General features: G+C 40.5%; 1 protein-coding gene and 1 pseudogene across 5 annotated transcripts in view; one reads left to right on the top strand and one right to left on the bottom strand.

Annotated features, from left to right (window-relative positions):
- The window catches only part of mdfi (MyoD family inhibitor), a 92,515-nt gene that overhangs the window by 15,377 nt on the left and 51,369 nt on the right, over positions 1–25,769 (bottom strand). For all 5 annotated transcript variants that reach the window (XM_069941856.1, XM_069941855.1, XM_069941857.1 and 2 more), the window contains one exon: positions 22,775–22,894. In XM_069941856.1, the coding sequence (XP_069797957.1) occupies positions 22,775–22,894 (120 nt within the window). The remainder of the gene's footprint in view (positions 1–22,774; positions 22,895–25,769) is intronic.
- LOC138765558 (U1 spliceosomal RNA) lies at positions 11,786–11,958 on the top strand (annotated as a pseudogene).

Below are 25,769 nucleotides of genomic sequence, written 5' to 3'. Positions count from 1 at the left end.
ATTTTGCCACTTCTCTACATTAAGAGTTCATTTACAATTGACCTACCAACTTGTCCTTGAGATATCGTAGTAGACCCGAAGGAAATCCATGCAATCACAGGGAAAATTTACAGACAGCACCTGAGGAGCATGGAGACAGCAGCACTAAAATATCCAACCTGCTCCACGTCGCCCTTCTTGCAAACTGAGTTTATCTTCTAACTTTTTAAATCATCATTAGGGAACATTAATGAATGGGTTAGTCATGCCTTTCTATTAAGAGATGTGAGCTATACCCCTTTCAACACGAGTTGAGCACATATGCCTGTTTCAAAAATCTGCTCTGCTGCAACTATTCAAAGTTTACAGCTCACATTATCTAAAAAAACTTTCATGAGACTGTCAGAATTGTTACCTAATTTTGGGCAACATAAATTAAACTATTTTAAGTATATATTCATTTTAAATATATCTACAATCCAAGAGGATTTGCTGAAGAGATAGAAGGGACAAGGGTAGTCATGCGAATAATTTTAAATAAAAATGGGTTGATTCATTTGTAAAAGAGTAAATTAATAAAGGTATGAATGATTAGTGAGGATTTTTGAGTCAAGGAAGATTGTTTCCACTGGCTAATGAATAGATAGATAAATTGACACCTGGAGGAATGACGCCAATTAATTGGAAGGGGTGCAGAGAAGATTTACTAGGATGTTGCAGGGATTGAAGGGGTTGAATTTATGGGGTGAGGTTGAGTTGAAAAGGTCTTTATTCCCTAGAGCAAAGGAGACTGAGAGGTGACCTTTTAGAAGTCTACACAAACAAGAGTGGCATGGATGATTGAAGCTGAGAGGTAAAATGGATGGAAGAGGCAATATTTTCACTCATAGTCCGTATCTGGAATGAGCTGCCAGAGGAAACTGGAGAACTGGGCACAATAACCACATTCAAAAATAAATTGGACAGATTTTTGGATAGGATGGATCTTAGAGGGGTAGTGACTGCGTGCAGACAAACGGGATTGGCCCAGAATACCATACTGGTCAGCATGGACTAGTTGGATTGAAGGACCTGTTCTATGCTGGGTGCATCCATAACTCTAATGGAAAAATTAAGAGAAAGTTGTAGGAGCTTTTTTCACTCTGACAGTCATTATAGAACGGGAGAAGAGCTGAGTCCATGCAGGCTCCTTGTGGAATCATCTGCTCAGCACAATGCTGTTTTGCCCCCACCATATTCTTGCAATTCAATTCCAAATCCAATTTCTTTAGAAAACTCTGACTGATTCCGTTTCTATCACTCCTACAAGGCAGTAAGTTCTACATCATAACCACCTTCAGAGCAAGAAGACATACAAATTTCATTGTTCCGTACAATCCTATGACTTACCGATTAAAAATATATTTGATTCCTGATTGCTGAACACAATCAGAATTTACTGAAACAAATCTTGCAGGCACAAGGTTGCATTTAGCCTTAGAAAGAACTAAATGCAACCTTGTACATGTGTAAAGTGATTCAGTGAATTCTGTTCTGAATTCTAGAACCTTCTCATGCTCCAAGGTCAATGTCATCACTGTTCTCCAATGCACATAAACAAGTCATGGGTTCAGGGCTTGAACGTTGGAGATGGTCTTAACCGGAGGGTTGAGGTCTGTTTCTGTGATTAAAAGGTCTCTACCTGAACTACTATCAAGGAAACTGTCAGAAAATATTCTCCAATAGTTTCCCTCTGGTAAATTTCTGGCAAGAAAATGGAATTGTATGTAGAAACACAAAATAGAAGTATGTTTAGACATCTGGCACCTCATGTATGCTCCATTCTTTTTTTTTTTGAATATTTTATTTTAAAAGACTCAAGCAAATATGCACAAACAATATTTTCATGGCATTCTCACCCCTTGCATCCCTCACAATCAGCCTTCACTACCAGAGATGTCCTGCGTGGCTCTTCAGATCTCTCAAAGACTGCACCATAACCTCCTCTCAGTCACACATATAATATCTTCCCAATCTCCTTTCTGCTTATTTCCTTCCAGTACCAGATCTTGTCCCTGCGTGTAATATTGGGCATTGTCTATTAGTAGACAATGTGTGGAAAAGTGTGTTAGACCATTCCAGAGCAATAATTGCAATCTTTTGGATGAGCCATTAAACAGATTCCCCACATTCTCTTGGATGGGTGTTAAAAAGTTCCAGACAATATTTGGGGAATTCATCGCATTAAACAAGCCTGATATTTATTCTTCTCCTATCCATCATCACAAATTAGACGAGCTTGTCACTATTTTAATGTTGCTGTAAGCCAACTAGTTTGATTAGTGCCTACATACTAAGAGTTGAAGGGAGTTTCACTGAGATGCCATGTGAAACACCATACAAATGGAAAACCTTCCTGTTGAAGAGCGTTTACCAGTGATGCCAAACACAAACGAGAACAACTCCTCATATTCCACTTGGGATGAACATAGAGTTTTACAATCTCATGTCATCCATACCATTGTTTTCCTTTCCCACTTCTACAGTCCTCCCAAGATCTCTCAAGCTTTATTAATCTTTACCATCACTCCTGCACTCATTACTCTCCTCCTGGTTCCATCCGACTAACATCCACCTGCGTTACTTCTCCCTGAGTTTAACTTTCTGATCCCTCCCTACTTGGTTGCATTTGCTTGTTAATCCCCCCCTTATCCGGCCCTCCCTATCACTTAGCAGCCGCTGTCTCTATGATCTCCCTTCCCTCCCGCCACTGTTCCATTTGCCTAATTTTGCCCCTTCTCTGTTCCCACCTGTCCCCCGCCAGCCTCTGGCTGCTCATCATTTCCCTCATCAGGTTCCCCCCATCACCAACTTGCCACGGTCTCACTGTTCCCACTAACTTCTATGTACTGAATATCTTCCTTCTATACTCTCTGTCTTGATGCAGGGTTGTGACCATCCTTTCGCCTCTATCGATGCTGTTTGACCCACTGCATTTTTACAGTAATTAGGGTTGTGGCTCCAGATGACATCATCTGCAGTTTCTTGTGTCTCCAAAGTTAGCAAACACTGGAATAAATTATAAGATGATCTGCAAGACGATGACTAAAACCATTCATATTTTCCCATCCCTTAAGTGACTATCTAGCGAATCCTCTTTGTGGTCACAGTGAGCAGAGGGTGGAATTGTTGGGGCAGAGTGTGTCGGGATGTTATCAACACATTGGGCGTCATTATAAAAGTGGAGGCTGAGTGGATAGCAATGCTCCGTGTCGATAAATCAGAATACTGAAAAAAAATATTTAGTTTTCAGCCAAGGTTGCGACAAAATGATGGACGACCATTCTAATTTTTAAATCAAAATTGGTCTCCCTCGTCAGCTCAGGTTCATGGATTAATACAGGTGACGGTGCCAGGAGCAATTATAGGCAAACTTTTGTGACACCCAGGGGGTGCAGTACTGCCAGAGCTCACCAGAGGGCTGCTCCAGCACCTCAGGAGGCCGCTCCCGGGCACCTCATGGGGACGCTCCAGCACTTCCTTGTTGTCGTTTCAGGTGTAGCTCCGGCACCTAAAAGAATTAGTGCGCACCCCTGGTGACACCTGCCAGTAATGTTCCTCAGTTCATGTGCTTGAAAGAGAGAATGTCTTGCAGCTGAAATCAAGCTAGATCTTTGAGATAGATTGTGCTTGTGCAACAAAGAGCGCGCCAGAAGAAATTCCTTATCATGACTTGAGGGGGGCATCTGGAGACCAGACTGCCAGCTTCGCAAGCCCTTTACCCCATTGCGGACAAGCCTCCAAAGCAGAGTCCTTGCTGCGTTCCCAGATGAGGTATTGATTTTCTGCACTGAAGAAAGATATTTTAAAATCACAGAGGGTGGTTGCATGTTCTGGTCTGGGAACTAAATATGGCGGCACTGCAAAGCGGCTGTAATGGCAGCACTGCCTCTGGTGTGGAGCTGGGAGGGTGGGGAGCGGAGACGCAACACTGCTTCACAGCCTTACTGCCTGGTCATGATCTGACAGCTGCCTGCAGGCTTTAAATTGCCTATTGAAGGAGCTATTAATGTTATATTTTAAAATCCTTCAACTATGGGGCTCTGCCCAAGATAGTGGTGCCTGTGATGTACGGCGTACTGTGATTGCAGGCTCTGGGGGAGCACCAGACCAGCGCAGGGCACCATAAATGGCAAGAACAATTCTATTGAGAACAAATAGCATGGGAAAAAAAACCCTATCGGGAAGGTGCCCATGGCAGCGGACCAGAAAGGGGCTCAGCATCTGAAGGACCCATTCAGGCTTTGGGCTGCTGGCGTCTTGCATTCATAGGACCCCCACAGGCTGTGTGCTGCTGGAGACTGGCCCATGGGAACTAGGTGTCGGAACTGGGAGTCGAGAGGTTGATGAGAGCAAGAAAGGGCTCTCAAAGGCCTTGGGCGCTGAAGGCTTCCTGATTGTATCGGAGGTTTTGACCTGGAGTTCAGGTTGCCAATGGCTCGAGTAGGGATCTGTGTGGATGAAGAGTTGCAGGAATGCTGGAGGTGAATCCACGGACACTTGGTGTGTCTGAAGGGAATCTCTTTTGTTTCTCTTTCTCTTAATGTTAGGGGTACTGGGCAATACTAATTGTGACTCTTTGTTTGCCTTGTGGTAGGCAAATGTTGATTTCATTTAATATATATTTATTCATGTATATTACATTTTTATGTATAACAGTAAAATCCCTGTTATCTGGAATTCAAGCAGCCAGCAGCCTCAAGCCACTGGCAAAGAAATCACAGAAAATAAATGTAAAAAATACAAATGTTTAACATTGCCATTCTCTAGTAGTCAGTTCACCAATCCACGCAATACAGAATCTCAAGCAACCAGCAAATTCAATAACCGGCTTCTATCATTCCCCACAGGTTCTGGATACTGTTTTTTTTTACTATATTACATGACAATAAAAGGAACCTTGAACTAATGCCCAAGAGATCATCTCATAGGCTAAGTCTTTCATGGATTTCCATATTTCACACTGATGAAGCATTGAATCCAGCTTTGGAAGCCTCCCTGTTTCAGCAAGAGGAGAAGCCTATTTTGCCCCCTCAGCTTGTTCTGCCAAAAAAAAGTGCAGAGAACCTCTTTAGGCACTACATTTCTTGAAACCCACATCTGACAGTCTGGAAAGTTTCAATTGCTGTTCACTGAATTTCCCATTGAGGTGTCAAGCACAAGGGAATCTTTATTCTAGTGCATAATAGCCCCTTTTAGGAAGCAAAAAGAGTACAGAGCAAATCTGGTATTATTTGTGGGTGCGGCAGGCAATGGTAACACATGCAAGTCGACTTTAACAGCCTCTATCATCTTGTGAAATTCTTCCCTTTGCATTACACTGGACACCTTTGGGTCCATTTTATGAAAGTCAAAATTTTCCTTTCACAGACAGTTTAAATTTTTTTTAACCTATCTATGTGATTTCCTGTCATATTTTAAGTCCACTTCAAGCATGCAAGACTATAAAGTGCAACGTGTTATTGAAACTTCATTTTCTGCTTTCACATTTGGACGTCTTCCCCGCTGATCTCGGTGCAGTCAGTGACGAACACGGTGAAAGGTTTCACCAGGACATTGTGACCATGGAAAAGCGGTATCAGGGCTACTAGAATCCACCAATGCTGGCCGACCACGGTTGGGACACTGACAGGAGAGGCATCAGATGCTGAGTATAAATGAAAATCAGCGGCAGAACATTTTTAGGTCAGTTGAACCAACACAAGGTGTCAGCGTCTTTATACGATGAATCATTCAATAAAAGTTCTTTTTACTGTTTCTCCAACTTCCTACGTATTACAGCAAATCTGAAATTATCTGTCTTCAACTTGAAGCTGTCTACTATAATCCTCATTTCTTTTTCAGGAAGCAAACCTTTTGAAAAAAATTGTTGTCCAGTGTTATCCACTGCATTCAGATGGATTATCACTACTGACTGATAATCATGGACAAGAGATCTAGTAAATTGTGGACATGGAGTTACACCACTTCAATAATCATTATCCACATTATGAATGAACGTGTACATTTAAAATCGGTGTGTGTGTGTGTGTGTGTGTGTGTGTGTGTGTGTGTGTGTGTGTGTGTGTGGTGGTCATTTAATATCCCAGCATCTGTAGCTTTTGCGCTTTTCTTTTTAACTAAGAATTCTGTTGGCTGTGCAGTGATTATTCTTGTGACCATTTCTTCTAAGTTTCCAGTGAAGCATTCAATAGAATTATGCTGTTAATAGCAGACAAAAAAATGCATTTATCCATGCACGTAAGCATCAGAGCTCAAACTCACCAGACAGATGTAGATCCAAGTGAATGATGAAATAAGCCCCGCATGTTCCCACAGCCCCGACAGATCAGGTTAGAACTACAACACCTGCTGTGAGTAAGACTTGACACAGCACAGTAAAAACACGGAAATGCTGGCGAAACTCAGCAAGTCTGGCAGTGCCCATAGGAGGTAAAGATATATCACGAACATTTCGGGCCTGGGCCCTTTGTCAAGGTAGAGGAAAAAGCAGGCAGGGTCCTTTGCTCATCCCTTGAAGAAGGGCTCAGGCCTGAAATGTCACTAATATACCTTTACCTCCTTTGGATACTGCGCGACCTACTGAGTTCCTCCAGCAGTTCTGAGTTTTTTTACTACAATTACAACGTCCACAGACTTTTGTTTATCACTCTAAGACTTGTCACGGGGCCTGGTAGAGAGATAGAAGGGGTGGACCGAAGCGATGGTTTCTACACTGGATAATTCGATGATGATTCAGCATTTTAGTATGTTTTACTCTTTTCAATGTGCAGTGGAAATGCAAGTCATCCGTGCAAGTTAAAAATATGGAAAGTTTGGAGGTAACAGGAAAGTCGGGGTAAAGATTCACACCATAAGAAATCTTCTGGGATGCCACAGGAAGATAACTAATGCAGGCAGCCTTTAGCCACGAGCTGGATGGTGATGAAATTGAGCACTAGAATGAGAGGCTGGGATTCATTTACTGAAAGGTCCAGTCAGTGTTGAGTTAGTGACCCCTCTCTGTTCTTACAAATCTCTGAAACTTGACTCTGAAATTATTTGTTATCACCTGAAGGATTATCTTCTTGTTACTGGCAAACTTCAACTGCCCTTCATCTGGAACTCAATCTGTTATTTACAACTAAGCCAAAGGGATATGCTTAGTATTAAAGGTCTGTGGGAAGTGCAATTGTTTTGGCATTATGCTCACATGCAACTCAGTACAAATAAAAAGAAACAACCAACATATTCTTACTTCTTCTGGGGTGCTATCTCACATCCAGAGACCCAGCCGACACTAACCCTAGCAGAGTAGGCATAAAAAGATCTCCCAGAGGCCAGCCACTTCAGTTCCACGCCCCACTCCCATGCTGACATGCCTGTACATGTCCTCATGTACTGTCCCACAAAGATCACCTGCAAATTGGAGGAGCAACACTTGATTTTCCCACTTTCCAAAAGGATGGCGTTAAGATCAACTTTTCCAGTTTCTACTAGCCTCCTCTCTGTTCGCTCTCCCTTCCATTTCCCTTTGTCTTCTTTCCTTCAGCTCTCCACCCCTTTCCCTCTCCATTCACAGAGTCATCCTGCCTCCCCCTGCTGGCTGTTGTGCCCACCCTTCCTCATCCACCTATTATCTCCTGCCTTTGGGACTATGCTCCTCCCTCTGCCCCTCCTCCCCACCATTTTGCCTACATTTTTTATATCTTGATGAAGGGCTCAAGACAGAGACATCAGTTCTGTATCTTTATCTTTGCTCTCTAAAGTGTACTGTTTGAACAGCTGAGTTTCTCCAGCATTGTGTTTTTACTAACGGCATAAAATTGAGTTTTCTAATTTTATGTTAACCCCCACCCCCATATGATTTTACTATTTCCATCTCTTCTTTATCTATTCCTGAACTCAATTTTTCTATCACTTCTTCCCCAGTCTTCCTCATGGTTTTTCCGCTATCTGTTTCTTCTCTAGATTCGCCACCTCTGAAAATCTATCCTGGGGCTTCACGTTGACACCATCACGGAGAAGGCTCGCCGGTGGCTATACTTCATCAGGAGATTGAGGATATTTGGTATGTCACCAAAGACTTGTAAATTTCTAGAGGTGTCCCGTGGAGAGCATTTTGCCCGATTGCATCACTGTCTGGTATGGTAGGGCCAATGGACTGGACAAGAAAAAAAACTACAGGGAGTGGTGAACTTGGCCTGTTCACCAACAAGGACATCTACAAAAGGGGGTGCCTTAAGAAAGCAGAACGTAAGGACCCTCACCACTTAGGCTATGCCCTCTTCACACTGCTACCATCAGGAAAAAGGTACAGGAGCCTCAGAACAAATCCCTAGTGGCAGAAGGACAGCTTCTTCTCTGCCTTCAGATTTGTGAATGGACAATGAACCACAAACACTACCTCACTTTCTCTTATTCGTGCACTGATTTAAATGTAATTTTTATTGCAACATTTGCACTGTGACACTGCCACGTAACAACTAATTTTGTGACATGTTCATGACAATAAATTCTGATTCTGGTTCACCTCTCACATCATTTGCCCTATCACCTCTGGGCCCTTTCTCCAGCTTCTTTCCCCCCTTACACATATGTAATTTTACCTTTTTATCAAAGATAGGGGATATCGACTCAAGATGTTGAGAAACCATTTCTATCCATGGACGCTGCAATTCTTTGCTTAAACTTCTATGAATTCTGCACCTCTGTTAAAACAGGATCAAACATCTATCTTTTGGCGACAGAAGCAAAACATGCTGGTGATAATCAGACAGAATCTGCGGAAAAAGAAATAACGTTAATGCTTTGGGTCAAAGGCCCTTTATCAGATCTGAAATGTTAACTGCCTCTCTGTCCATGGACACTGCCTGACATGCCGAGTATTTCAAGCATTTTCTGCTTTTAATTCAGATTTCCAACGTCTGCAATTTTTTTCGGATTTATATTGATCTTTGGGAGGATGCAAAGGAGAGCTTGAAGATTCTGTGTCATTGATGGATTTTCTCAAGCAATGGAGTTGGAGGGAATTAAATCCAAGGTACAACCTACTTTAACTACAACCAAACCACTTTTCAGCATCTCATCCAAAGTGCCACAAATTAAGCCCGCACAGCTTTGCAGGAGGTAGTACTGTTGTCACCCAGCTCCAGTTACCAAGTTTTGATCCTAATCTCTGATTGTTCTGTTTGGTATTGGTATGTTCTGCCTGTGCCTGCCTGGAGTTCTCCGGTGCTCCATTTTCCTGCCATAACCTGAGGACTGGCTGGAAAGTCAACAGGCTGCTGTACATGCCATTTAGTGTAAGTGTACAGAATCTGGTGGGGGGGGGGGTTTGATGGGCATGTGAGAAACACTAGGTTACAGAGGTATAAGAGGAGGAAAGGGTCTGATGGGAAGGACTTTAGAGGTTAGCAAAGGTTCAATGGGACAAATGGTCTTATTTTAAGAAAATATGTCAACCGTCCAAATGCTTATTTTATAAATAAAACTGAGGCATTAATAATACCGACATGATAAAACATTTTTAAAATATGATTTGTTGACTCCTTTTTTTGAACAAGTGAGGGAGATAGGCTAAGACAAGCTCACCAGTCTTCTTCAATATTATCTTGGGATTTACAATATCTTTCCAAACAAAGCCTCACAAGGCAAAGTTCAAATGCCAATGGCTCTGACAATGTAGCTCCATGCAGTGTCGGTCTGAACTGAGCACGTCAACCCTGACAGTGAGCTTTAACCCATGGCCTTGTTATCGAGAGGCGAATGTTCCAAACTGATCCCTATGTGGCAAATACCATGGAATGTTTTAAAAGCAAAGAAATGTTTCTTGTAAAATGGATTTTAGGACTATAAAAACATAAGAACACAAAAGAGCTATTTATCCTTTTGACCTTGCTCCACCACTTAACTAAATCCGTACCACATTTCATTGTCTTTTCTCCTTGTTCCTTAATTCACTAATCTAACATAGATATATTGATCTCTGCTCTGATTTGGATCACCCCTTAATATCTCCAAATGGGAGAGGGAGAGAGAGAGAGAGAGAGAGAGAGAGAGAGAGAGAGAGAGAGAATGTTCCACATCTCCATCAATTGTGTATGGAAAAGTGCTTCCTCATTTCCTCTGAGTGGCCTGACTCTAGTTTAAAGATAGTGCTGCCTTTGTTTGGAGTTCCCTCCCAGCAGAGAAAACCATTCCTCTGCATCTACTCATTCGGGTCCTTTAATATCTTAAACACCTGGATTAAGATTGCTATTCAACATCTGTCCTCTGGAGAATGCTTCAAACTTTTTGAAACATACATTTGTAAATTAAACTTTTAGTATTCAAGCTGAAAAGATAGTTTTTAAACCTCAACTTTTGTAGCTCTTTCTGCCTTGTTTAATAATTTTGTCTCCCCGCCTCCTGGCCTGTCCTTGACCTTCCATTCTGTTATTTTCTTCTTTTCCTCCTCTTCTCTGTAATTCGAGATCTGCTTCCTCTCTAACGTTGTACAATTCTGTTGATAGGTCACCGAGTTGAAACATGAAGTATCTCTCCCTACAGCTGCTGCCTTTTCTCTCCAAGTTTGTTTTGTTTTAAGATGCACATTTGCACGGCCACCTTCAGTCACAAGGTACACAAGCCTGAAGTCTGGTACCACTCGGTTCAAGAACCATCAGGCTCGTGAATCCCAGAATCAGAAATTATTGTCTTGAAAATGCCCACGAAATTTGGTGTTTTGTGGGCGCTATTGAAGTGCAAACATTCATATAATCCATCTTACAAAATAAATAAAAAATACCTGTAGTGAAAGAAAAAGTCAAAGGGCAATGTCTGTGGTTCATTGTTAATTTAGGACTGATGGCAGAGGGGAAGAAACTGCCTTTGTCCTGTTGAGTGCTCGTCTTCACGGACCTGTACCCTTTTCCCAATGGTAGCAGAGTGAAGAGGATATGGCCTGGTTGGTGGGGTCCTTGCGGATCGAGGCTCCCCATAAAAGCCTAACTATAACACTACTCCAACAACAAAGATCTGTCTGATAACTGACAGAGCCTATATTTTGCATAACTGGGCAACTGTGATTATTATTTGTTAACTTCTTTTATATTTATTGTCTTTTTTCTCTTCGTGGCAGTTGTGCCTTAATTATACTTAAATAGCTGTTGGTGTGAATCATGTACTTGGGAAGCTAGAGCAAGTAAGACTATTGTTACATCTGTATAGGGTACTTAGGTATTGACAATAAATTCATTCATCCCTTTAATCTCCAGATTCTGCAGTATTTTGCTTTTGCTTCTACTGTTTGACAGTTGTTTACAGATTGCTGCCCTTCATTGAAACACTGATGAAACCAAAGGAAGGGGGTCATATTCTCTTTGTTTCAATAAACTCAAATGTTTGGTGAGAGTTACTTGACCATTTTGTCAAACCCAGCAATGCTGAGGTATGTAAATAACACACAAGAGATATCAAACTCAATAACAACGTGAGCAATTTCCATGCTTTTAAGTTTTCATTCATTATCATTACTGCCTGGGACTTTCCAGATACTAAGAACTCAATCTTTTTTTAAACTTTCTCTTATATTAACTCAGTTTATTTTGTCAATTTGCTTATTGTTCTCTGAATACTAATCTTTCAGTAAATGAACCACATTCTCCCTGCTTTCTCTCTCCAATTCATTCTTAATTCTGGACACTGAATAATTCTCTCCCTATCCCTTTTCATGTTCAAGAAAATCAATCAGTTTCTTCAGTCTTGCCACATAGCTACTGTTTGCCACCCCAGGTAAAATTCTAGCATACTTACCTGGCAGGGGAGAATCGGTGGTCATGATGGCCGATCTCCCAGGACGAGGCTATCCCATTGCACTTCGGGTGTGCTGACGCCTGCGATGTCCCCAAATGCGGGATACTCGACTGCAAAATTTGTGGTAGTGGGGGACTGTGTTCTCATCAAGGCAATACTCCTCGTAACCTCGGTGATGTCTAAACACAACACAGCTCTCTTGCTTTTACATGTTATGCTGGCAGTTATTAAGTCCAGAGTCTTGCCTTTTTATTTAATGACTACCTGAACTGTCCAGACATCATTAAAGATTTTTCCATACATAATTGTTGGTTTCTGTACCTCAACATTTTAAAAACTACACCAAATTTGTAAACATGGACAGTACTCCTTTACCACTTATTAACTGAAGACCATCTTCTCAGCCCTCTAAAACACATTATATAAAATCAAAATAATTAGGGCAAAATGAACTCAGCAAATCTTAACCCAAAAGGATTGGAGAGAACAGTTTTCCCAAAACCAGACTTTTCAAAGCAAATACCTTGGGGGACCACAGCAAGAATCAGCGATTTGAAGTAGAATGTTCAGGAGAGATTGATTAGATTTAGTTTACACTCACGAGTACGTGCAAGAATTCGAGAACATAGACTTGAGGAATAGGATCAGACATGATCTTATTGCATGGCAGAGTAGGCTTGAGGAGTCTTATATTTTGATCTTGATCATGGTCTTGTAATAAACCGCACTCTTTTGGAGGAGGTTTGATAGGTCACCAAACACTCTCAAAGATTTCTACAGGTGTCCCATGCAGAGCATTCTGTTTGATTGTGTCACTGCCTGGTACAGGAAAATACTCCAGAGGGCTGTTAACTCAGCCTGTGACGTCATGGGTACAAGCACATCTACAAGAGGCTGGGTCTTAAGATAACAGCCTCTAACCTCAAGGACGTGCACTATCCAGGCCATGCCCTCTTCACTCTGCTACCATCAGAAAAAAGGTACAGGAGCCTGAAGACGAGCGCTCAACAGCACAAGGACAGCTTTTTCCCTTTTGCCATCAGATTCCTGAATGGACAATGAACCACAGACACGACCTCATTTCATCTTGTTTTCTTGCACTATTTATTGTTTATAAATGTAGTTTTTATTGCAATATTTATTCTGTAAAGCTGCTGTGGAAAACAAATTTCATGACTTGTTCATGACAATCAATTCTGACTCTAGAGCAAAGCATCCTGCTCCAACAAGCCAATATGTTAAAAAAATGTTTATCCCACTTCAATATTGTAAGTTTTTAGAAATAACAGAAATGCTCCTCTCAACCTTGTCTGCTCCAATTTTTTCTCATGATGATAGTTTCCGATCCAAAACACCCTTCTGATGAATCCAATATTTTGTATTGGGGCAATAATATCTGTGCACTGACATTGAGAAAATGGTTGAGAAAATGTCACGGAAAAAGTTATCACAATTGATTTATTGCACTACTTCCTTCTTTAAAATGGTCAAAATGCAACTGTCCTTTCATACGGTTTTATTAATTTTATCCACATAATTAGCCACTCCTTCATGAATTTCAATACTTTGGCAAATATACCTTGGCTTTAATGCATTCATGCTGCCTAACTTGATTTATCCATTAATTTCTAAGTGCTAGAAATTTATTTAGATGATAGATAATGCTTTGATCTAAAAATAATACTAAATTACCTTTCCCTCTACCTCCCCAAATCATTCTCACACTTTTTCTTAAAATCTTTGATCTCAATTGTAGCTTTCATTCCAGAGACAATTTTAATACAGTAAAACCCGTGGTATCCGGCATCTATGTGGATTGGTAAGTGTATAATGCCAAACTAATACACCTGCATTAAGAATAAGCAGTTGAAAAAGACAAGAATATTGTACTGAATTAATAGTCCTTAAAGCATTTTACTTTATTTTCGGTCACATTCTTTGAAAACATTTAGCCATCGCTGCATTTGCAGGTTCCTTCCCTCCACAGGGCCACCCAAAAGATGAACAATAACATAACATAACAATTACAGCACGGAAACAGGCCATTAGGCCCTTCTAGTCCACACCGAACCAAACACCCCTCTCTAGTCCCACCTCCCTGCACAATGCCCATAACCCTCCATCTTCTTCTCATCCATAGACCTGTCCAACCTTTTCTTAAATAATACAATTGACTCCGCCGCCACTATTTCTCCCGGAAGCTCATTCCACACGGCTACCACTCTCTGAGTAAAGAAGGTCCGCCTCATGTTACCTCTAAACCTCTGCCCCTTCATTCTTAACTCATGTCCTCTTGTTTTAATCTTTCCTCCTCTTAACGGAAATAGTCTATCCACATCCACTCTGTCTATCCCTTTCATAATCTTAAATACTTCTATCAAATCCCCTCTCAACCTTCTACGCTCCAAAGAATAAAGACCTAATCTGTACAATCTCTCCCTATACTCTAGATGCTTAAACCCAGGTAACATTCTGGTCAACCTTGTCTGCACTCTCTCCACTCTGTTTATATCCTTCCTATAATTAGGTGACCAGAACTGCACACAGAACTCCAAATGAGGCCGCACCAACGTCTTATACAATCTCAACATCACCTCCCAACTCCTATATTCCATGCAATGATTGATAAAGGCCAGCATACTAAAAGCCTTCTTCACCACCCTATTCACGTGAGTTTCTACCTTCAGGGAACGATGTACCGTTACTCCTAAATCTTTCTGCTCTTCTGTATTCATCAATGCTCTCCCATTTATCACGTATGTCCTGTTCTGATTCTTCTTACCAAAATGAAGCACCTCACACTTATCAGCATTAAATTCCATCTGCCATTTTTCAGCCCACTTTTCTAAGCAGCCCAAATCCCTCTGTAATCCTTGAAAACCTTCTTCATTATCCACTATTCCACCTATCTTAGTATCGTCTGCATATTTACTAATCCAATTCACCACCCCATCATCTAGATCATTAATGTATATAACAAACAACAATGGGCCCAATACAGATCCTTGAGGCACACCACTGGTCACCGGCCTCCAACCTGACAGACAATTATCCACTACCACTCTCTGGCCTCTCCCTTTCAGCCAATGTTCAATCCATTTGACTATCTCAAAATTTATACCTAAAGACTGCACCTTCCTAACTAACCTTCCATGTGGTACCTTATCGAAGGCCTTACTGAAGTCCATATAGACAACATCCACTGCGCTACCCTCATCCACATTCTTAGTCACCTCTTCAAAAAATTCAATCAGATTGGTCAAACATGACCTTCCTACCACAAATCCATGTTGAGTGCTCCTGATCAGACCCCGTCTATCCAGATGTTTATAAGTACTATCTCTAAGAATTTTCTCCATTAATTTACCTACCACAGACGTCAAACTTACAGGCCGATATTTTCCAGGCTTCCTCCTTGAACCCTTTTTAAATAACGGAACCACATGCGCAATGCGCCAATCCTCCGGCACTATCCCCATATCTAATGACATTTGGAAAATTACCGCCAGAGCCTCTGCTATTTCCTCCTTCACTTCTCTCAATGTCCTGGGGAAGATCCCGTCTGGTCCCGGAGACTTATCCACCTTTATATTCTTCAAAATCCCTAAAACTACATCTTTTGTAATCTCTATATTCCCCATATTTACCCAATTTACTTTTTTTTTATCTCACATTTCCCAATATCCTTCTCCTTAGTGAATACCGAAGAAAAGAAACTGTTCAATATCTCCCCCATTTCTCTAGGCTCCACACAGTTTTCCGCTCTGATTTTCTAAGGGACCAATTTTGTCTCTAGCTTTCCTTTTACCATTAACATATTTGTAGAACTCTTTTGGATTAGTTTTCACCCTGCTTGCCATAGTTTCCTCGTACCTTCTTTTAGCTTTCCTAATTCCTCTCTTAAGATTCCTCTTACATTCAATGCATCTTTCAAACATCTCCTTAACTCCATGCTTCTTATATCTAATGTACGCCTCCCTTTTTATTCGAACCAAGTTTCCAATATTCTTTGAAAACCACGGCTCTCTCAAACCTTTTGCCCCTCCTTTTAACCTAACAGGAACATAAAGCTGGAATTTAATGCTGATAACATTATCAATTTACCCCCTTCCCCCAGGTTAACAGATAAAGCCTCTGATCAGGGTGACTCTTACTGAGCAGGTATAAGGAGACACTTTATGAGCGTCACCCCAAGGGCGAGCGGCATCAACCAGCTCTTCATCCAGGGTGACACCATTGCTGTTTCACACAACTTTAATCAAACTGCTGCCTCGATCAAACCACGACCAAGGCTGAATATTTGCTCCCACCTTCACCAAAGGTTAATGTTACTTCAGAGAACATTTGCTTCTATAATTTTAAATGTATGTATTTTTTTACCTATTATTTTATTCTTATTTATTTTGATTTTTTTTAACATTTATTTTCCTTGATTTTTTTTTGCCTTTTGCTTATGGCTGCTGGTTGCATGGATTCAAGATACCAGGGGCTTGCCTGCATCTAAGAATCACTGATAAATTGTGACAGCTGAAAGCAGCAAATCTTTTATGAGGTTTCTCATTACTTAAAGATCTGTAGTTATCTGTCTTGGGATCCATTACCCTTTTATTGGGAACAAGCGATTTTTCTGAATGACCAAAGCAACTGCTGAATGACCAAAGGAACTGCTCACACTATCCATCTGAGATATTCATGAAACAATATATAAATACTTATTTGTACAGATGAAATACTTGTCCTGCAGATGCATTGCTTGTCTGGATATATGTGTGTTATGTCATTATATGTCTGTATGTTTCGCATCAAGGATTGGAGAACGCTGTTTCGTCAGATGGTACTTGTACAATTAGATGACAATAAACTTGGCTTGATTTGACTTCAAGTTATCTGACAGTCATTCCCCTTTATTCTTACAGGAGAGCTTTGATGTGACTTGCAATCATTGTGCTGGATTCAAACTCTTTGGGTGATGGAAGTAGAGTGCGCCATCTAATGCTCTCAGCTCATGGAGTTACTGGATAATATACAAAGCTTCACAGCTTCTACTGTGGGACTAATAATCCAGACACCTTGGATTGATACTAGACAACAATTTTTTTGAAAAGGTCTGCTTCCTGAAAAAACATAGGGTTTATGATAGAAAACTTCGAGCTGAACACAAAGATCATTTCAGAATTGCTGTATCACACAGGAATTTGAAGAAACATTAAATGAGCTTTGGTTGTATTAAACACGTTTAATTGAATTATTGTTGTTGAAAACTGACCTAAAAATGTTGTGCCGCTAATTTTTGTTTGCACTCAGCATCTGACGGCAGTGTTTAATATTAGTCGGCCAGCATTGATGGATTGCAGTAGCCCTGAAAACACTTTTCCATGCTCACAATGTCCCGGTGAAACCGTTCAACATGTCCATCACTGGCTGTACCAAGAGCAGCAGGGAAGAAGTCCAAGTGTGAATGCAGAAAATGAATTTTCAATAACATGATGGACTTTATGGTTTTCCGTGCATGAAGTAGGCTTAAAAAATGACAGGCCATCCACAAAAGTAGGTTATATCTAAAAATGGTACGTGATAGGAAAATTTCAAGGTGATTTATGTGATCAGCAGACCAAAATCCATAAAATACACCCAAAAGTGTTCAGGAAGCAAAATCTTGGTTGACCAGTTTAACCAGTCATCTTAACAGCAATCTTTTCTGAGATTCCCCGCCCCCCCCCCACCCCCCCACCCACCCACCTACTTCCCTAACATCAACTGAAAACTATTCTTGCAGCAATAATCCCTCCATGCAGGCCTCTATGTAGGGATGGAGTGAGCTTCAGAGTAGATTAAAAAGGTGGTCATGGAGCAGGAGGGCAAAGTTTCATCAGAAACCTAAGCAACTAGCTAAGGAATAGATTTATATCAGTCATTTTCTTTAAACTATGAAAACATTCTATAGAAACTACCTGTATACACCACAAAGAAACTACCTGTATACTCCACAAAGAAAAATCTTTCAGACCTGTGTATAATAACAATCAAGTTACAAGATTGTCAACACCAAAGAGGTATCGGTGCCACAAGACTCTCACCACCAGGTTCAGGAAGAGCTGCGACCCCTCCACCATCAGACTCCTCAATGACAAACTCAATCAGGGACTCATTTAAGGACTCATACTTTTGCTCTTCATTGCTTTTTCTTTCCTCTCTGCATTGCACAGTCAGATTGTTTCCATTTCTTTATTTGTTTCCATGTGTACATTGAGTACAGTTTTTCTTTGCACTATAAATAAGTGGTAATTTTGCCTTGACCAGTAGAAAAAGGACCTCAGGGTTGGCCATTTCAAACTTGACAAAACAGAGGACATGCAGGGTCAGTTAGAAACTCTCTCGGGGTGGCGTGGGATGTGGGGGGGAGGGCCGCCATCACACTTCCCCCTCATTGCGCAAGCACCAGTTGGCACATCGTGTGCTGCGGTCACACTTCCCCCACATCATGCATGCATGCAAGAAGAAACAAGGCCATGCACACTGCATTTAACGGGTGACTTTTCTTTCAATTAATTAATGTCCAGCTCAAGATGGAGGATAGAGGGCTCAAAAGCCGGACTGTCCCACCTGAACACCCTAGTTGTATGTGATGTCATTATGTGCTCTGACAATAAATCTGAAATCTAATCTAATTCTAAATCTAATCTAATTTTATCTCAGAAGCAATCATTGGGCGTATAGTCCTTCCAGCCATCAAGAGTGTCAACCAATCACCCTCTTGCTGTGCTTTAAAACAAAATCTGTTGATTTCGCATTGTTTTCATTGCATCCCGCTATCTATCCAAGTGTGTCACTGTCATGCACACTGTGTTTTCCTGAAGACAGGCCCATCAATTATTTGCCACCTGTCACGAGGTATAATAGAAAAAACAAGAGCCTAGGACAATTTCAGTTTCTTACCAAATTCAGCCACTTTCCGCAGAATAGTTTGGCAAATGGCTAATTATCTGGAGATGGGCATGCATACCATTTAGAGCACTGCTCGTGAATTCAGATGTTCAGATTCAGATTTCAAATTCATTGTCACAGTACATACATGACATCACATACAACTCCGAGATTCCCTTTCCTGCGGGTGAGGCAGAATTACTACTTATTGGCAGTGCAAAACAAAACGGCACTCAATGCACACATGTAAACAAATAAAGAAATGTAACCAAACTGACTGCAATACCAAGAGGAAAAATAACAATGAGGTGCAAAAGTAAGAGTCCTTTCTTTCTTTTTTCAATCTTTTTATTAAACATATTATAGTAAACAATACATGAGGAGAACAGAATGCAGAATCGAATAGAAAAAACAGAAACATCAACACATTGTCATGCATTATACAAGGGATAACATTATAACATATTGAACAATATTATCCCTTTCACCTCAATTTGGAATAATCAAAAAAGAGAAAAAAATTATTAAAACCCCATCTAACCAACCAAAATAAACATAGAAACAGCATTAACAACAGAAAGGCTGGGCAGCCTAAACTGAGAGTTCACAACAAATCAATACAAACCATTTATCTAGTCCTTACCAATTGAAAAAAACAACACAATGCCAGAAAAGTCTGGAAAGTTAAAATACAAATGAACTCATAAGAAAATAGCTTATAAAATTGTGCCAAGTCTCTTCAAACTTAATGGAGGTATCAAAAGTGCAACTTTTAATTTTTTCTAAACTTAGGCCTAACGTAACTTGAGAGAGCCATTGCATCAAAGGAGGTGAATTAGGATCTTTCCATTTAAATAAAGTGGCTCTTCTGGCCAACGGTGTAGTAACGGCTACAACCTGATGTGCAGAAGTGGGAACTCGACCCATTTCTGGAACTATAATTCCAAAAATAGGAGTCAATTGATTAAGTTGCAATCTAATTATACCCAGTATAATTGACAAAATATTGAAAATATCTGTCCAATACTTCTCCAGTACAGAGCAAGACCAAAATATACGTGTTAGTGCAGCCACATGTGATTTACATCTATCACACACAAGACTAACATTAGGAAAGGTATGGGGCAATTTATCTTTCAAAATATGAACCCAATGTACCACTTTAAACTGAATAAATGTGAGTCAAGAACATAATGAAGAGGTATTAACCATTCCAATAATCTTTTCCCAAAGTTCCTCTTCGAGAAATGGCTGAAGTTCCAATTCCCAAGCTGCTCTAATTTTATCATTATAGATCGATTGCAATTTTAATCAATTATTGTAAATATTACCTATTAAACCCTTATGGGAAGGATTCAAATGAAGAAGAGTATCAACCAAATCAGGTTGATATGATGTAGGAAAGTTTAGTAATATTCAAAAAATTTTAACTTGGAAATATCTAAAAAAATGTGATATTTGTTAGATATTAATGGACATTAAAGTCCATCTATAAACAGATTAGAGAAATAGATAATTCCTTTGATTTTCCAAAAAGGAAAGGCTTGATCAATTATAGATGATGACAAAAAATAGTTGAGATAAATAGTACTGGGTAAACTAAAAAATTTGTGAAATTGAAATCAAATCCATAATGCATGTTTAAGTATTGGATTAAAGGTATGTCTACTAATCTTAGAAATTGTAAAAGGAAGAGCAGCTCCAAATAAGGAAGTGAATGAATATATCTGTATAGATTTCAATTCCAAATCTGTTCAATGAGGGTGTTCAGGTTTGTCAGAATAAAGTAAGAGTTCCTGATTGAGTTTGTGTTTGAGGAGTCTGATGGTAGAGGGTAGCAGCTGATGGTTCGAGTCTTGTGGAACCTGTACCTCTTTCCAGATGGCAGCAGTGAGAACAGAGCATGTGCTGGGGGGGTGTGGATCCTTGACGACTGGCGCTGCTCTCCGATGGCATACTATATCCATACTATACAGCGCACCCATGCTATGAAGTAGGATTGTTTAAGCATCACCATCTGTGCCACTGTTGCCACTGTGAAATGGGTAATGTAACTCTTTTGGCTGGGGTGACCAAATTATTTTCTCAAGTTTGCAATTTTCTGCAGAGCTTCTCACCCAGAGTCAGCCAGAATATCATTCTAGCCGGCTCCATGATCATCAGGTCATCCAGGATAATCTGCTAGATGTTTGATCCAGATGGAACTGATGATTACAAAAAGGTTTTGTTAACTTCTTTTGCCTTTACCTCTGTTACCTAGAACAATTTTCTACTTTAAATGTCTATTTTGAAACTATTGTTAAATTAGCTTCCACAAAACTTTCATTCATTGCTTTCAAACATCAACATCTTGCTTTTGGAGTTTGAAGTTTGAGAGATGGGAAAGGTGGAGAATCTGCTTATTCAGTTGTATTGTTTCGCTATCATTATTTAATGCTTTTAATATACTCTTAACAAACACGTACAATCACAGTGTGAAGCTCAACACTTGATACGTCCAACTCTGCCATCATTTGGAACAATTCCCCTGAAAGGTTCCTTCTTCCACCAGCTAAAAAGACATCAGGCCTTCATAACGTGTTTGACAGGAGAAGCTTCACTTTGTCTCTGCAGGTTTCAGTTAAAACTCAAGCAAATCTTGACATGCGTCAGTAGAGAAAGGAGCCAGATGCCTGAGGAGGGTTTGAGAATTAAACAGCTTCTTTGACCCCTTTCTCTCTTTTACACTTTTAATTCAATAATCTCCAACCAGATGGTATTAACATTGACTTCTCCAGTTTACGTTTGGCCACTTCCGTCTCCATCTCTTCCCCATCCCTCTGCCTCTTCTCCTGTAGATCTCCACCCTCCATTCCTCTCCATTCACAGATTTAGACCCACTCGATCACTTCTAGGCTTTTTTTTCTAGTGCCCTCCCTCCCATACCCACCCATAAACTCTTGCCTTGTGGGCTTGTGCTCCTTCGCCTGCCTATCCCCCCACCATTTTATTCAGGTCCTCATATCTTGATGAAGGGCTCAGGCCCAAAACGTCGGTCATGTATCTTTATATCTGCCGTCCGCGAAGCCAAGCCGAAGAAAGATATGATACCTTGATGGCTCGTAACACTCCAGCATTGTGCTTTTACTGTGGTGTTGATGGTGTTTGCATTGAAAGCCCAGCATCAACAAAGGGCATGACAGAAACAATAGGGCAAAGCAACTTGACTCGATTGCCAGTTGCCCAGTCAGGTATTGAGACACCAAGACCAATGTAGTCCAGAATAAATCCTGGGCTTGGGCTTGTTTGAATAAATCAGAAAATGAGCACAGTTGAATTATCCGAATTGGTGTCTGTAAATTTCTGGCCTCAGGGAACAGTTTGTGAAAATTAAGTGAAGTCTGAATGCAATTTTTGTGGTGATGTCCCTATTATTAGGCTTTTCTAATAATGATTGGGGTCTGAGTTTACTCAGTGCCACGAGAACAAAGTATCAAAAGAGTTATAAACCCATCACGATCTTGTATACCGTTAAACTTCTTAGCTCTGACGAAAATAATCTCAGTATCACGTGTAAGATGATAACTGAAATCTCCCATTTCTAGAGCCATTCAAATAAATATTTTATCCAACCTCCCTCAAGGCTGTGAAATTCTTTCTAAAACAAGGTTATAAGAACTGAATGAAATGTGGGCTCAAGCAGATTTGTGTGTAAGATAGATATTGTTATATCTATCTTTAACAATATATGAATACAAAAGATGCTTCAGAATATTCAAGGCTTTTCGTGCATTTATGATTCTTCAGTCCAAAGACCTTTACTGACCATTCTCTTAACAAGTCCTTTCAGTTTTAGAAGTATAATTAGAGAAAATTATTGCTAAAGCAGGTTGAACATTCAGACAAGTAACCTACCAATTTATAAATCTTGGCAGATTCAAGAGTTGTGGTGGGGCGTTGGAGCTGAGGGTCACAAATGCAGTTCCTGGTGTGTGTTTCTTAGTAATGGGTGGCAAATAAAGGAGGAAAAGAAGAAACCGTTCCAAGCTGCCCGAATTAGACAAACTGCTGGACTTACATGTCACGGTGTCTAACGGTGAACTGTAACCTCCTATCTTGTTCTCTACCTCCTGCTCTTCGAATGGTGCAGTGTCCTCTCTCAACAGTACACGATCTTCTGTGTTATCACTTTCATTGTCTGCAACAAGAGTAACAAAGAGAGATCACTACCACATTTATACTTCTGCACAATTGAGCACAGCTTTTTATACCACAGTGACAACACGCCAAAAGTACTTAATTAGCTGCACAGTGGGATTAGGACATCCAGAGGTTATGACTAGTGCCACATCATTCACATTTTTTCTTTCCATTATCTATACAAAGTGAAGGGAGGAAGGTTTAGGGGAGACATCAGGAGTATGTTTTTTTAAACAGAGCTGTGGGTGCCTAGAATGCATTAGCAGGGGTAGTGGTGGAAGATTGAACAATAGAGGGATTTAAGAGACTCTTAAACTTGCACATGGATGAAAGAGAAATAGAGGGTTAAGAGGTAGGGAGGGTTTCATTTTTTTTTTAGGTATATGTACATCGTGCTGTACTGTGCTGTAATATTCTATGTCATAACTGCATGTCACCCTGGCGACTTGTGTGATGAAGTAGCCTTTGGTTAGGCAAATCTTTTGATGCCAGAGCCAATGGCAAGAAAGAATTGGACTTGTACGGGAAGCAAAGTTCGGCAAAATTTATTCTGCCCTGATGATTCAAAAAGTCAAAATAAATGAATTCTACCATGAATTTTTAGATTATGTTAAACTCAATCCCAAATCTTAATTATTTTTCATTTTTAGAAATTATAGAAAAACAGAGATACGAATGTTGAAGGCAATGAATATACTCAATGTTAAAAATCATTCTTGTCTGTCAGGTAAGAATGAAGAAACCTGAACAAGATAATGCCAAAATGAACCATAATTCCAAAGAAATATAGTAAAATCCCCATTATCCAGAATTCATGCAACTGGCACAAAAAATCATGAAAAATAAATATGGAAATTTAAAATCGGTGCCCCTCATGGTTTGTTCGCCATTGATGAGGCACACAATCTCAAGCAACAGGCAAATAATTTTATCTGGCATCTATCAATCCCTATAAGTGCCGGATAATGGGGGTTTAACTGAAGAAACATTCTAAAAATGCTTTATTTATTTGCCTTTTTTGGAGGAAATGTTCCTGCGGTGCTCAAAAACATTTTTAAAGCCATACTACCTTAAGCTTCTTTGATTAAAATGGGTTGAATATCAGCATTTTGGGGAATATTGTTGTTTACACAAGAATGAACTTTCCAAATCATCTCCATTGTTTTCTTTTGGCCACATTTGGTTTCTCAGAACGCAAAAATCATCCTTGGTGCCCCAGTATTGTTGGAGGATCCATTGAATGACAAACTTCCTTTATGCCAAATAAATCATAATATTATCATACCAAGCCCTGCCACAATTAATGATTCAGTTATGTGATAAAATAGGCCAGAAATTCAGCCCCACTGCAGCTTCTGCATAAGCCCATCTACTCTTCCATCAATGGCCACAGAATCAGAGAAAGGAAATGGTTGGGCATATTCAAAAGTGGATGTGCTCATGGTTAATAGCTTGAAGCTTCAGCGTGCTGTGGAATTAATGAGTGCAAGGAACACATAGAGAGGGGTCAGATAAATGAAATTCAGGATAACAGAGATGAGGTGAAGCAGAGACCCAAGGTACAATTCAGGCACATCTTGATGCCATACTGAAGGAGAAAGAATCAGATTGGTACAGGAAAGGTTGGAAAGATTGTCAACCATTACCAAGGAGACTATTATACTCATTGTGTTAATGTCAGGTGAGAAAGAGACCAAGTCCTATACCTCTATCTGGGGCCTTGGAGGTTCTTGCACAGTGATTTTGCTTCATTTTCAGGCAGTGAATTCCTGACTCTAATTACTCTTTCATTGCAATTACTCCCCTACTCCCTCCAATCTTCCTTCCTCAATTCTGTTCCCTAGCTTTTGACCTTGTTCCGAATGGAAATGATATTTGCTCACTCTGTCCAGGTCTCTTGCAATGTCTCACATCTCAATTAAAGTTCTCCTCAGTCTCTGATAATATTACCTGAGCCAATATCTCCACACAGTGAAAGTTCTCTGGAATTGGCACCATCCCCTCTGCACCCTCCCTGTTGCATTATTCCTGTGATGTGAGGACTCCATTTTATTCAGTTTCATACTTTTTAACCCGCTCTTCTTTTCTCTGCATTTCCCAAATGGATTTTTTTTTAGTTACTTTCTTTTTTGAGTTCCATTTGCCCAGGAAAACATCTCCCCTCAGCTCAAAACTTGCCAATGACACAAGGGTTGTCAGCAGAATCACAGACAGGAATGAGGAAGCATACAGGTGTGGGGCTTAAGTGGTGTCATAACAACTTTACGCAAGTAAAAGTAAGGAATTGATTGTGGACTTCAGGAAGGGGAAACCAGGAGAGCGCAAGTGTGGAGGGGAAAAGAACTTCAAATTCCTGGGTGTCCTCATCTCTAGAGATCTATCCTGGGGCCATCATGTCAATGCAATCATGAAGAAGTATTGCCAGCGGCTATATTTCATTAGGAACTTGAGGAAATTTGCTAGGTCACCAAAGACTCTTGCAAATTTCTACAGGTGTATCATGGAGTCCAGTCTGACTAGTGGTGTCACTGTCTGGAATGGAAGTACTGTGGTAAACCACGGTTTTCTGCATTTGTCTGGTTGGGAACACTCATTGACCAGCTGCACCTGTGGCCCCTTGATACGCACTACCAATGAATCCACAGGCTGGCCCAGATCCATCTGCTCGAATGAATGGAAGAGGGTAGGGAAGTTGACCTTTATGGCCAGATCACAGGGGGGAGGGGTTACAGGGGATCAATCCATCAGTGGGCGGGCCAGCCACGTGTACACAGAACAGCACAGAACAGTATAAACATATCCCCACACCCCTCCCACAGGCTCCTGGACAAAGATGACTGTACCACAGCCTCCTCCTCAGTGCAGGCTAATTG

Source organism: Narcine bancroftii, chromosome 5 (assembly GCF_036971445.1).
Source record: "Narcine bancroftii isolate sNarBan1 chromosome 5, sNarBan1.hap1, whole genome shotgun sequence".
In the NCBI taxonomy this organism is placed as follows: domain Eukaryota; kingdom Metazoa; phylum Chordata; class Chondrichthyes; order Torpediniformes; family Narcinidae; genus Narcine; species Narcine bancroftii.
Note: the sequence above shows the minus strand (reverse complement) of the source record. Positions and strands in the feature narration are given on the sequence as shown.